General features: G+C 43.0%; 1 protein-coding gene across 2 annotated transcripts in view; it reads left to right on the top strand.

Moving 5' to 3' along the window:
• The window catches only part of B4GALNT3 (beta-1,4-N-acetyl-galactosaminyltransferase 3), a 549,958-nt gene that overhangs the window by 501,377 nt on the left and 34,253 nt on the right, over positions 1-14,328 (top strand). For both annotated transcript variants that reach the window (XM_085652267.1, XM_085652268.1), the window contains exons 14-16: positions 1,509-2,562; positions 3,372-3,673; positions 8,023-8,176. In XM_085652267.1, the coding sequence (XP_085508393.1) occupies positions 1,509-2,562; positions 3,372-3,673; positions 8,023-8,176 (1,510 nt within the window). The remainder of the gene's footprint in view (positions 1-1,508; positions 2,563-3,371; positions 3,674-8,022; positions 8,177-14,328) is intronic.

The raw sequence follows: 14,328 nt of genomic DNA, 5'->3' as shown, positions 1-14,328 counted from the left end.
AGGTTCATTTCATTGGACACCACATCAGTCTTATGCTCTACAACTGTGCTGACATCCTTTATGGTGCCCGTCAGACCAGTTGGCATTGGTGCCAGAGGCTCCTCTTGATAGGTGGGTTTAATCTTCACATTGATAATGGCGCCGACAACAGGGCTAAACGTCTTCTTCATACTTGTGCTAACCTTGACTTGATGAAACATGCATAGGAGCCCACTCCCCCACAACGTAATTATTATTCCTCTTGTTTGCTCCAATTAATCCGCCATCTTTTTTTCCCTCTATGCCCCCCCCTTAGGTGGAAACAAAACTCCCAGCTCAGAAGATGCTGGTTCAGTTTTTAGGCTGTGCCCACCCTCGACGTCAACATTGACTGGATTTCTACCACGCTTGACACCTACTGCTCAATCCATAAGCACCTTCTCCTGACTTCCCTATGGTTCTCCTCCACTTTAGCTGATGCCAAAATACTTTGTAAACAGTTGAAGCAGAAATGGTGCGTGCCTTATTCTCCCAAGGATAAAACCATCTTTTAGCAGGCCTTATTCAAATACAAGAGAGAAAGTCACTCTGCTTGCATTTAAGGACAAAAATGCCACTTTATTAACACTCTCCTTTCTAACTCTCCCCCAAAAATGTTTTGACTCAGCTGAAAAGAAGCTTACATGTGCACCTCTTTTACTTTGCATATCCTAGCCATCTTCGAGAACTGATCTTCAGTTTTAGTTTTAATCTGTGCCCACACTATGGACCTCCAGGAGCACTTCCAGAGGCCGTGCAGGATAGTAGTTCACATTAAGTGTGTATAATGTCTACCCTTTGCAATGCCGTGGTTGTGTTAAAACCTACAATGCTGTATGCCACTCAACCTCTGTTCTCAATGTACATCTTTGTATTGTGTTACGTAAATGACAATTAAAAAAAGTGTGTGTAATGTCTGCCTAGCAGTCGACGGAATATTCAAAATACCAGACTTGAAAGAGAGAAGTAAATGTTTGGTATTTCTCTTGAAATATCTGCTTTTTGATAAGTGTCTATAGTGCAGAGTGAATTAAAATGCCAAGGAAGGAATCATTATTTCTACCCTGTTTTAATTCTAATCAAACATGTCATGGTTATTTTCATGGTGCAGATTAAAGGCCCTCAATAGGCTGTGAAGAGGGGGCATTAATGCTATCTGGTCAAAAGCTTCGCCTCATAACCTTTTGAATCCCTGAATACAGCAATCAGCAACAGAAATGTGACCATTTAACATTTGCAAAGTCTACATATCTGTGCCGCACCCCTTGTGGCAAATACGTTTTGTAACTTTTTATCTATATGGGCTAGAGAAAAGGTATTTATACAGCCGCAGTTTATGCATTAGAGGAATGTGTGTCAATGGTGTTGAGTCGAGGTGTATGATTTTTGCAGTCGCCATGTGATACATTTTAGATGCTAGGTTGGGCTGTGCTCCATTTATGCTGAGGTGTTTGGTAATGCCACTTCATTATCGTTCTTTCTTATCTTAGGAGCGGTGGACGTAAATCCAAATGAGTTTGAGTATGTTGATAGAGAGGAGATAAATGAAGATTTACCTCCCGCTCCAGAGTATCTGCCAGATGAAGAGATGCAAAACCAGATGAACCCTGAGGATACCCAAGATCAAGCCCAAGGGAAAGAGGACTATGTTGTGGGTAGACGAAGAAAGCTCCTCTCAGAAGTGGAAGAACCTCAAATGGTGCCACAAAGCAGTAAGAAACGGCGCAGAAAGAAATATCAGAAGAGCTTTATTAAAATGAATGATGGAGTCACAAATAAGACGATAAACGCAACAGATGTTGAGGGCAAAGAGCTGTTCCAGAAGCATCGTGTGGCTATTGGGGTCAAAGACAACTCACAAAACACCACAGTGAAAGTCATAGGCACGCATAAGAACTCTACTAGGAGACGGGGATCAAGGAAAAGGGCAGTGCATAGAAATGTTGAAGAGCCTGTACTCCACAGCCCCTTGGAAACACACGCAAACCAGTCCAATCCAACTATTCGACTTAGCAAGAACCTTTCATCCAACCTCACAAGGAGGTATCCTAGGCCTCGTATCTCTGCCACCCAAGCTCCTGCCACTAAGGAATTGGCTGTCCAGAGCACTCAGCGGGTGAGACAACGTAAACAATGGCTCGACCAAGTCGAGGCAGCTATCACTGCCCAGCTGAATAGAGATTCACCGCAACCTGAGTATCGGGACCTAAATTCTAAAGTAAAGTTGGAATGGCACGTCATAGGGCAGAACAATGACCAGCAAGTCACTGAGAAACCCAAAGAGCCCCTGGTGCAAGAAGAGGATAAAGAAGAAGATGAAGAGGACACCGACGCCGAAGATGAGCAGTATGAATATCCACCCGTCTTCGACCAGCCTGTGAACTGGGGTCAGACCTTCAGCTTGATGAATCTGGATTTCCATGCTCTCAGGACAGACTGGATAGACCTGAAGTGCAACACATCTGGGAACCTGCTGCTCAAGGAGCAGGAGGCCTTAGACCTCACCACAGCCTTCCTCAAGAAGCTCAATCAGAGGAACAAAGGGTAAGTATATGGTGTCATGGTGCCTTCTCAGATTGGGTGCCAGTGGGCAGCCATTGCCCAGCTGTAGAAAGAAGTTCCCTATAGATCTGTATTTATAAAAAAATATCATCTCACTTCCACTTCTTTCCCATTACCATTATTTATTGCTTTCTTACTACAGATCAGAAATTCAGCCTTGAAGACAACAACAACAATTACTCATTCTCAAACTCCACAGTCCCCACTCCAGTTTCTCAAATACCTCCATTTTGTTTTAGGGCAGCTGCATGCCAGTTTATTCTGTAAAGTAAGGGGCTGAGAAGGGGTCTTCTCTCTAATCTAAGTCCGCACTTGGCAGATTTCAAGACTGAGCTGGAAGCACAAGAAACGTACAACTTTGCCAACTCATTCCCTCTCTTTCGTATTCACCGTTTTCATTTGTGTACAGCCATTTTCACTTTGTTTTTTTAACTCTTATGTAATATTTGTTCTTTACTTTTTCTCTTGCCTTTAGTTTTATTGTAGCCCTCAATCATTCTAATGCACTCCTTCTCTTTTGCTCTCACATTCATTGTGCAGAAAGACCAGGGCTATGCAAGATCCAATTGTATCAAGTAAAATATATATAAAACACAGAAATTAATCCACATATTTTGTGGATAGAATGATGGTGGTGTGGGATGAGTCAGGTGTAGAGTGAATAGAAGATATGCAGGAAACTAAATACCACCAAGGATCCAGTGGCAGTTCATTCTCCGCCTCCGTTTGGTTAAAAATGGCAGATGTGATACTTGCAAAGTAAGAAACTCATTGCTGTCCTATGTTTACAGGATATACCAGCTTCAGCGCATCGTTAATGTGGAGAAACGTGTGGATCGTGTCAGGGGAAGCCGTTACCTTCTAGAGTTGGAGTTGCTGGAGAAGGGACACAGAACTGTCCGCCTTTCGGAGTATGTTTTCGCAAAAGAGTGGCAGGGCAGCTACATAGAGGAGAAGGAGGAAGCCAGGAAAATGCAGAACCTGTTGTGGGGGCAGCGGCGGCGGATGTTAGAGGCACAAACGGAGCCACAGCTATGCTGGCCGGTGGGGTTCTCCTGGAACCACCAGGCCTTTGTACACCTTATTGTACCAGGTATGGCCATCTGGCATAAAAAAAAGCCCGCAGCACTAAACAACTATGATTGATGCCCATCCAGGATTGTAAACCCTATTATATTATCCAGAGGCGCCTTTAAATGCACACCAAATGCTTATGACCTTAAAATGTATATACAAATCAATAACAACACCTAAAAGCAGAATGTCATTAAAGTAAACCACATAATCAAACTGGGACAGTTACAGATGTTGCAAATCATCTTGCGGATTACTCTTACCTCCTTTTCAGAAACAACTATGATACAACATTCATAATTCTCTCTGACAAAGTGGTAAGGGTAATCTGTAAAATGATTTGCAACATTTGTAATTGCATCTGTTTCTTTCATTAAGGGTGAGGTCATGTGCATTGCATTTGGCGTGAGAGTTATGGCTTGCATGGCTGTTGTGTGAGTTATTGATTGTGTTCCTAACCATAACTTGCAAATTTCAGTGTTTTGTAACCATAGCTGGGGCATAACAGTGTTTTTTAGGTGCAATTCTGATGGTGTTTTAAACATATGTTTAGGTGTTCTAACACTGCTAACTATAACTTAACTTCAACCTTTGTTTTTATCAGTGCGCTTGTGCCCTCCCCCCCACCACACACACACGCTTTCAGTCAGCCCTCTTGTTCTAGTGGTCTACTGTGGTCTCATTGACATTTTTCTTCCACCCACTACAACATGGGGCAGTGGCTTACCCCCTTCAACCATTGGTTCCCTTCTTTGTAAATGGCAGCATTATGCCAATGTGTCAACGCGCACAAAATATTCTTCTTCAGTGCCAGTGACTTGTGGGCCAATCTGTCATTTTGAAGAAAACATATTTCTTTCCAGTTGTTTAAATTGTTTGCAATGGCCTTGATGCTCTCCAGGTCCTGCTACCAAGCACTCACTGCCACTTGCAGTGTGCGGGATCCTGCACAGTCACTGCAAGCAGCACCTGCCTTTGAATGAGCTTTGAAACCATTCAAAGATGGCCGATCATACATAGACGTGCAAGCATGGGCTGCCATCGTGAAATGGGCTTTAAAACCCAACCCAATAAAGATTGAAAACTGATGGCCACTTATGCATGCCCATGTGTATGACCATGCATGGTTGGCCATCGTATCATGGGTTTCAACTGGACATTTTTGGCAGAGTACATTTTAAGTGCAGTGTGCAGGAACATTGGCCAAAAGGGAATAGAATATTATGACAATGTTCCGGATGGCTGGAAATTCTCTCCAAATTATTGTCTGGAAATATTTTAGCGCATGGGGTATTTGAATTCACGTTCGGTCTTTCAGCTTTGTAAATATAAAGGATATTTTCCAGGGAACGGTTGGTGGGGTCTCTCCGAATGTTTGTTATGAAAAAGTGTTTCAAACCACAATGAGGCGATAACACTAGATAGAAATATGATACCATATACAATTAAAATAGGTGCATTTGGGGAAGATTGCTCCCTATCCAATTGATTTCTGGCTAAATATATGGGAAAGGAGAGGTTTAGAAGCACATCAGATTTGAAGCTCATATGGTAAGTAGGTGGTAATTCTAAAGGCGACTCACTTTGATTTCCAGATAATGTAGTAATGTTTGTAATTAGCACACATCAAGCTAGCTCCTCACAATGGGCTCCGAGCTGTATATTCTGTTGCTCGCTCTTTATTTACTGTTCTTCTTTCCTCTACATTCCTTTCGCCTTCTGTCCTCTAGTCTTTGCTTTCTCTTCATACACAGTGCTCCTGCTGAGTTCCTTTGGGGCTGCCACTTACCACTGATGATCTTTTCATATCTATTCTCAGTTGGAAACTGTGCTATTTGCCTGATTAAGTGGTCTCTTCCACTACCATGGTCTTATTGTGATTTCCAAACATGGCACAATTGTACTTTACTGCCCACCAATCCCAGCATAGCTGTGGGCCCCGAATGTTTGACAACCCAAGTTGCCTCCGAAGCTTCCTTTGCAACCATCCATGTGGGCAAGCCACCGCTTTTAGGAATCGTATCAGAAGCAGGCAGTTTGTGATTAGTTTGATGATCCGCTGCCGCATAATTCTAGTGGCACTGGTACTAGTGCACATTAGAAATGGAATAATAATTAGTATACATCGATATGAAACCCAGCACAAGAATACGAGACCGAGCACAAAGATATGAAACCAGTTTAAAGATGTTAGTCGCAGCCTGAGGATGTGAAACCCAGCCCAAGGGTACGAGACCCGGCATAAAAATGTGAGACCCACCCCATTGTGTAAGACTCAGCCCTAGGCTTTGAGACTCAGCCCTAGGCTTTGAGACTCAGCCAAAGGGTGTGAGACCCAGCCGAAGGGTGTGAGACCCAGCCCAAGGGTGAGTCCTAGCCCAAGGATATGACACCGGTACATGGGTACGCGATCACAAGGATATAAGATCTGTTACAAGGATATGAAAACCGTCGAATGCTATGACAGCTACCACAAGGTTATGAGATGTAATACAAGGACAAAAGACCAGTACAAGGACTGGACATCTAATACAAGGATATGAGATCTAGCACAAGGACATGAGGCCCAGTCATGGACGTCATTTAGGGGTCACAAGGGGTTGCAGTTGTGAACTCTGGCTTGTCCCTTGTGACCCCTGGCACTGTCTTAGCCTCCCCGGGCTTCAGAGGTGGCAAAATCGGTGCCAGGAACACAGGGGCAGCCAGTCCTAATGGACATCGGCTGGGGGTTCACTTTCCTTGTTTTCTGTTAGTTTTTTATTACATTAACAGTTAAGTATATTGTAATATATTAGTGTAATAAAGAATGGAGTACAATTAGCTGGAATATGACCCTCCCTGTCTGCTGAGGTAACCTGAATATATTTTTAAATGCATGTTGTGTGCATGCTTTCGATAAGAGCGTGTTTATATGAGAGAGGGTGTGTGAATGTGTGTGTGGATGGAAGTAAAGGTCAAATGGCGTGCACTTACACCCATAGACCCAGCACAATGATACGAGACCCAGCTCAACTCGGATGCAAGTGGCAGCACACTAGTTGAGCTGGGGGAAGGCAGACGGGGGTCGCATTGCCTGGGGATTGGCACCCAGGTCTTCAACGTTTGGATTCCTTACCTATGGGTCCAGGGACTTCGGTACCCCATCGCTGAATAGGGAAGGCCAAGTCTCTGTAGCCCCACACAACCCGCTGAGCATTCCCGTTTGCGTGATATCCGTGCTTCATGAGTTACTAACAGTCCCTTAAAGAGTTCAAGGATGCAGTGGTAATGAAACCAGATTTCGTTCTTAGAATAGCACATCTGAGATGAAAGCGGTCTAAAGTAGCAAGATGAAGATATGTCAGCTTGGACTACGTTTATCTTACACGTTTACTGTCTAACCCAAAGACCTAGATACTGCATATCTTGTGTCAGCCTTGTGTCTCCTGATAGTGTAATAAAACCATTATTTAGATGAAATGAGAGTTTCACAAGTTCTGCAAGTGATAACGACATGCTGAATGTGGACCAAAGGCAGACAGGCTAACTTAACATTCTCAAATGGAGTCTGACACTGGGAGTTCATGACGCACTCTACCACCAGTGACTGTCCGCTCATCTTCTTTCTCCCCTTTGTCTCCCAACCTCATATTAGTCTCTAGTACAGGCTGAAGGCTGCACGACTCTGGTATATTGTGACCCAGTGTGGCCCACTGCATCTCATAATGGGGCCACTTTCTTATTTATTTATTTATAGATTTTGCGACCAGTGCAGTTGCAGTAATGTTGTTGTTCACATCATAGCAGTTTATATCTTGTAGGTTGTACTTCGCAACCTCGTTATATGTCGCTCGAAAGAGAGGTTGCAGTTCAGAACGGCAAAAGAACTTGAATGTTAACAATTGGGAGGTGTTCATCATGCAAAGAACGCAGGGTCAGAGAGTATTTTGTTTACCATTTGGTCCAAAATAACAAAATCCCAACGTCAAAACAGTTTAACATTAGGGTGTCATTGAGTGTCTGGGAGTGGGATGCTTCTAACACTGCAGAGTGCATTGTGCCACATGGGACACTGATGGCCCTCACAATGAAGTTGAGAGCATTGGTTAAGTCCATGCCTGACTACGAATTAAGCCAACCAAAGGTCAACACGTATGAGCAGAGAAGAGACTACGAGATGCGGTAAAAGATTGCACTTGGGCGTAGATATTGAAGGAGGAAGTATGTTACAAAATATCCCTTTGTTACTAAAGGAAGGGTAACACAACGAGTAGCAACACGTAAGAACAGTACTTATCTCCCTTTTCTCATGCACCCCTTGACCTTTGCAGGGTTTTAGAGGCTTTTCAGGTGCTTGTTAACCTTTCACTTCACTTCTGTCACTTCTAGTCAAGAACCAGGCCCGCTGGGTTCAACAGTTCATCTATGACATGGAGGAGCTGTACCGCGTCACGGAGGACAAGCGCTTCAACGTGATCATCACAGATTACAGTAGCCAGGACATGGATGTGGAAGCAGCTTTAAAAAGGTCATCCATACCCAGGTAAGTTACCAGGTTACAGGAGGTTGGCCGCGATAAGGTAGATTACAGAGGAAAACGTAATACAGAATTCACCTTACCAACTGAAACATATTTCCTCAGATAAAATATATTGTAATTTTTGAATGAGTTTTTTTGTTGTAATCTATACTTTTATGTTTATATTTTTAAATATGCTGTCAAACATGGTATAGGAAAATATACATTACCATGGTGGCATCAAAGGAGCACAGGAGCAGTTAGGCATAATCATGCAGTAAACCTCAGCCTAAGGGATCTTCCTGTCCCAGGCTACTCCAGTTCTTAATTTGTCTCAGTGGTTGCAGGTTATGGGTGCCGGCACTCCTTTTTGAGGACAGACCTATTTGATTATACGACGCCTGGCAAAAGAGCAGTAATACTACTATCTGTATTATGACTGTCGGTCACCACTTTTATGCTTTGGTCTTTACACTGGGTGCAAAATGAGGCTAATGCGCTTTTAATCTTTACACATTGCCAGACCTCTGGCCCATGGCATGTCACTGGGAGAGATCCGACTCATCCACCCCGTGCAATTCATCTTTTTCCCAATATTTATGTTCAGCTTAAATGTCTTTTTTTTTTCTCCAGAATTTTATATAGCGCAAACTTGACCCGAATCCAATCAGGTATCAGAGCGCTTTACATAGCACCAGTCACGTTACATGAGGACACACATTCATTTTTTTTTGTTAGGCACGTGGAGATTAAGTGGTTTGCCCAGAATCACAGGATGTTTAGCGTCATTACTGAGACTCGAACCCAGTTCCCCCAGGTCCGAGGTCGAGCGCCCTAACCGTTAGGCCAACTACTCTCCCCTCTTTCATATCATGCAGAAAAATTGGCAGTGGTCCTTCTAGTTACACAGGTCAACTACTGGCTAAAAGCTGGGTTTTTTTTAAACTAAGGTGGGACATCTTTGTGTTTGCAGATCAAGGTAAAGTTCTTTTAAGAGAGTTGTATCTGAATTGTGTGAAAGAACTGGTCATTAATAAGAAAAGCTTGGAAGAGGCCAGTGGGAAAGAAGGTACTTCAGAGAAAATCTCAAAGGAATCTAGATGGAAGATGGGACCATATTGTAAGCGGCTTCACAGGAACTGTGTTTTTTCCAACAACTCTTGTTGCACAAATATCTCGTATACAATAGTGATGGAGCAGCCTCAGCTCGTGTTAGGAATGTGAAATCAACTATTTTGTGGCTAAAACCATGTGCTTGGTTTAATTTTGTGATAAGAATTGTTTTAAAAAAATTATTTTGCTATCCTCTGATTTGAGGTTTCTCTGGAGCTTAGTTCTTCACTTCTGTTGATTTGTAAGGGTTTTTGAGGCAGATTACTTGGACCGTGTCTTTTCCATTTGCAACAAGGCAAGGGTGGTGTGTTTCTTGGAGAGGTATGTAAGCTGAGAGATGATCTACACAACTGGTGATGATCGGCAGTGCCTGCTAAGGGCAAATGCTTCCATAGCTAGGCAACAGCTAGCCAGGGACATCCAAGAAAGTGGTGTTTGATGTTCGAGCATCAAGGAGCATGCCTGTTAGAATGTAAACAATAATAAATGATATAATCCGATGGAAAGAGGATGAACGAATTAAAGGATTAGTGCTGACTTGAAGTACTTTAATTCAGATTAGTTTCAAGTGTGGCTTCGGAGGTGGGTGTTGCTGTGGAGACTTGTTGAAGATTCAAGTTGTTGCTTGAAGAGAGCTTGTTCATTGATGGAATTATCAATATAGTGTTTGGAGACATCCGCCATTGTTTAGATCACAGTTTTATCCAGTGCATAAGGACCAATAATTTACAGATGCGTGTTGCAAAGAACATTGACTATGACACAGAGTCTTACAGTGAACAATCAAAAGGAACTGAGGAAAAGAGTGAGGAAACAGGCAGGTTTAATGGGGGGGATAGCATAAGGAGAGGCAAGGGGAGAGGGAGGAAAAGTGAGGAGGCAGAAGAGCTCCAGCCAAGGAGTTGAGGAGAGGGGCTGGAGTAGGGACGGAGGTAAAAGCAGGGTGAGAAGAGGCCAGGAAAGGGGGGGAAGATGAGAGAAGGAGAGGAGAGGTCGATGGAAGAGGAAGGGAAGGGCAGGGAAGAAGCAGGGGGAACTAGGTGAGATGGATGCCAGTAGAGGAAGAGAAGGGAACAAGGGGAATGCTAAGCGGGAGGGATGGGCACAAGCGAAATGTCAAGCGGGAGGGATGGGAACAAGCGGAATGCTAAGCAGGAGAGACGAGAACAAGGGGAATGCTAAGCGGGAGGGTAGAGTATGGGTGGGAAAGTAATACACAAATTTTGAGGAGCACAAAAATTCAGAAAATCTAAGGAGATCTTTTCAGAACTCACAAAGCTTGTACATTATTTGTAATAGAACATGTGACAGCAAAAACTTTCAACTATCGTGTAATAAACAGATTTTTTCACATTCTGATGTTTTTCCATCATCTTTATTCATAAAGTGCTTAAGTGTTCAGGTAAAACAAGATGACATGTCCAAGATGAAAACAGCCTACTCTGGACCGTGACACTGCTGGTGGCTGATACGTGAGAGGAACAGGAACACGCTTCTCTAGGCGCAGATATGCGCAGGAAGGGCCATTCATATTGAGGCCTGATGAAAGAGGACTTCTAAAAGAAATAAAACGGAATTGCCTGACTATTGGAGTTTAAAGAGCGCGGGTGGGAACAGGACACTGCTAATGAAATTGATTGCATTGCTGGCAGGTTTAGTAGGCATTGAACTTACAGAGGAAACACCTGGTGTTTGCAGATAAAACTTTCCGCAATATTGAGCGTCACCCTGAAGAAGTCCCATGTGACTAGGGACGAAACGCGTAGGCTGTTTTCATCTTGGACATGTCATCTTGTTTTAGTTTTAGTTTATGACTAAAGATGATGGTATGTGGGCCACAATTAACGAAAACACGAAAATATACAGTGAATGGGACAGTTATTGAGAAGGTAATTTTTTTTAGCTATTTGGGGAATGTTTTAAACTCTAACTTAAACTGGGATCAACTTTTAGTATCCCGGGTGCAACAAACTTCAAGAGTTATTGAGGGGTTGTTTCGATTTGCAGCCAAACTTGGCCATAAGCCTGTTGCAGAGCTCATAACACTGTATAAATCAAAATGTTTGTCAGGAGCAACTTACGGTGCAGGAGTGTGGGGATATCAAAAGAGCACTCAGATTCAAATAATCGAGAACAAATTTTTGAAGAGACTCTTATTTATCCCGTCTAGCTCCCCTACATCATTTTTCGACTCGAGGTGGGTATGTATTATATCACAGATAGAATACACATGGCACCCCTGCTTTTATGGGGGAAAATTTGGTCCTCGGAGGAACTTAATTTCTCCTGACTTGTCTTAAAAGATTGCATGAATTTAGACAACGCAATGGCGGTCCCTTGGTTACGTTACGTTAAGCAAACCTTTTATAAGATAGGATTAGAAGATTTTTATGATAAGCCGGAGTCTATACCGCCTGTGAACTTTTATGATTCATCTGGAATCGAATAAAGGTTTCTGACTGACTGACTGAGATGATGGAAAAACAATCTGGATGTGAAAAAATGTGTTTATTACACGATTGTTAAAAGTATTTGCTGTCATATGTTCTATTACAAATAATGTATAAGCTTTGTGAATTCTGAAAAGATCTCCTTAGATTTTCTCAAGTGTTGTGCTCCTCAAAATTTATGTATTTGTATGTATCGATTTGGGTCTTTTCGGTTGGCCCAAAAGAGTGAGCATGATTAAGACGTTTGGGACAGACGGTGTACAGGTGAAATTTAGACTATAACCTTTATTCTGTTGTGATATGGTTGGGAAAGTGGTTGAAAGTGAACATTGGGAAGAAGGGGAAGAGGAGGGATTGGGGTAGGGGTCTGGAAGGATTGTAAGGCAGAGGGCAGGCGCCAAGAGAAAGAGGGAGGGATGGTGTGGGTAAAGGGAAGAAGTGGGGAGAGAAGCAGAAGAGCAATAGGGGGTAACCTGAAGGCAGTTAATTGAAAGGAGGAGGGAGAACACCAGTATCCAAGTAACCAGTTTAAGGGTAGAGGTCAAGTGTGTTAAGAACATCCACACCAACATTACAACAGAGTCAGTGGATCTAAGGTATCCGAAAGTGATCTGTCTTTAGGCCGCAGCGGAAGGACTCAAAGGTCATTTTTTCTAAATTCTGCAGGTAGAGAGCTCCAGAGGAGGGAGGCAGCTTCGGGGAATAACTGATGCATAATATGAGAGCTTCTGAATAAGGGTATTTCGAGAAGAAGTTTATATTTGCTTCTGAACTTTCTTGTGCCACCAGCTATCTTCAGTAGATTAACCAGGTAAGGGAGGAATCGTATGTAGACTGCTTTGTGGAGTAGACAGCCCAGCTTAAACTGTATTCTCAATAATGAGCCAGTGTAACTCAATTAGGACCGGAAAGATGTGGTCAGATTTCTTTGACAAGTTTAAAAGTCTTGCTGTAAACTGGATTTTAGAGGGAAAAGGGCAGATTTGCAGGTCACTTCCAGGACAGAGTTACCAAAATTCAGACATTTTTCGTCGAGGACAGTTTAAAGGCAACTTTTGCGTGGAATTTGCACTTGGTTTGCACTTGTTGAACACTCCGTCAGAGCTATTTAATTTTGCTTTCTGAAGGAAACTTTGTAGATGTTTCAATTTGCTTCATGCTCTGACCCAGCTGGGGACTGTGTGAAAATACTGCTTCCCAGTCTGTTCCTTTACTGGCTGGGGCCAAATAGAAATACTAACCCACTGCTGCTGGTGTGCCACTGTGGTGGGCCTTTCTTTAGGCTCTATCAGGTTCAATAAATATAGCATGTTAAAAGAAGTCACCTAAGTTGATACCTTACAGTCGTGGCATTCATGTTCACTCTGCCATGTACGTATGTAAGTGGTACTTGCATGAAACACAGCAGGGCCCCAGGGTCTACACGGAAAATAAAGTAAAAGAGTTAGAGAGTGCTTGAGTATTCCTTTTATAGGATGGTTCCCCATTGAGGAAACTCCTTGCATTCTTTAAGAATGGGAAAATCTGTCTTGAGAGATTCTGGGAAGATGCCTTGAGTGAGAAAGGTGTGGCCAATGGTGAGTAGGCACAAGAGAGCTCCCACAGGGAAAGCTTTTATGATGGACGTGGCTAAGACATCACCTTCATAGGAACTGGCTTTGAAGAAGTTGAGAATGTCATTGCGATCTTTCAGAGAAAGGGCTTTAAAATATAACTATTGAGGGATTCTATGAGAAGGGGTGAACGTCATAGGTGAAGCAAACCTGGTGTTGTCAATGTGAACTTACGTATTTTTTCACTGACTTAAGAGGTTTCTAGCATTGCACTTGTCTGTGAGGTGTAGCATTGGAGGGCCAGGCAGTGCTTGAATGTTTTGAAACGTTTTCTTCTTTTGTTGGCGGCTTCATTGACTGTATTGGTATAGTACTTGTGTGTAATGTGTGTGAGTACTTCAATATGAGGTCATCTGGATTTCTGTTTCTCTTTCTGTGGGTGGACCTTTCATTGTCACCAGGGTCTTTGAAGAACTAGGGTACTGAAAGTTTTGACTTGCACTTTTGTGTTTTCATTGGAGTATGGATGTTTACATGGTTTTCCAAAAAGGGTTGAAGTTGTTTAGAATTGTGTTGGCATCCAGTGTGGAGTTGGCAGGGCAAGAGATGAGATCATGCATTAGGTTGTCAATGGAGAAGTCTTTGAAGAATCCGAAGGTGTGTTCTTCTCTTTTGGGTTGACATACTTTTGTTAGTAGGATGTTGAGCAGGGAGATAGGGTTGACGAGGTGGTCAATCCAGTCCAAGAGTACAGGTGGTTGCATTGGGATTGTTGATAATGTTGAAAAATTAGGTTGAGGATGTGGCCATTGTAATGTGTTAGTTGGGTGACGTGCTGTACCACGGTGAGGGTGTCCATAAAGCTGAGAAGGGTTTCTCCTGTTTTCTTAACTTGTGTTGTGAGGGAGGTTGAAGTCACTCGAGGTGGTGTGGGTGTGTTGGATTACGAGGTAAGGAGATCTGAGACTTCAGAAATGAAGTCACGTTCAATAAATACAATGGTAAAAAAGAAAATGAATAGTCCTAACTTCTATGTACTGGCTGATGGGCTACAGCAGTG

Source organism: Triturus cristatus, chromosome 4_1 (assembly GCF_964204655.1).
Source record: "Triturus cristatus chromosome 4_1, aTriCri1.1, whole genome shotgun sequence".
Taxonomy (NCBI): domain Eukaryota; kingdom Metazoa; phylum Chordata; class Amphibia; order Caudata; family Salamandridae; genus Triturus; species Triturus cristatus.
The sequence above is the reverse complement of the archived record's forward strand: the minus strand, read 5'-3'. Positions and strand labels throughout refer to the sequence as shown.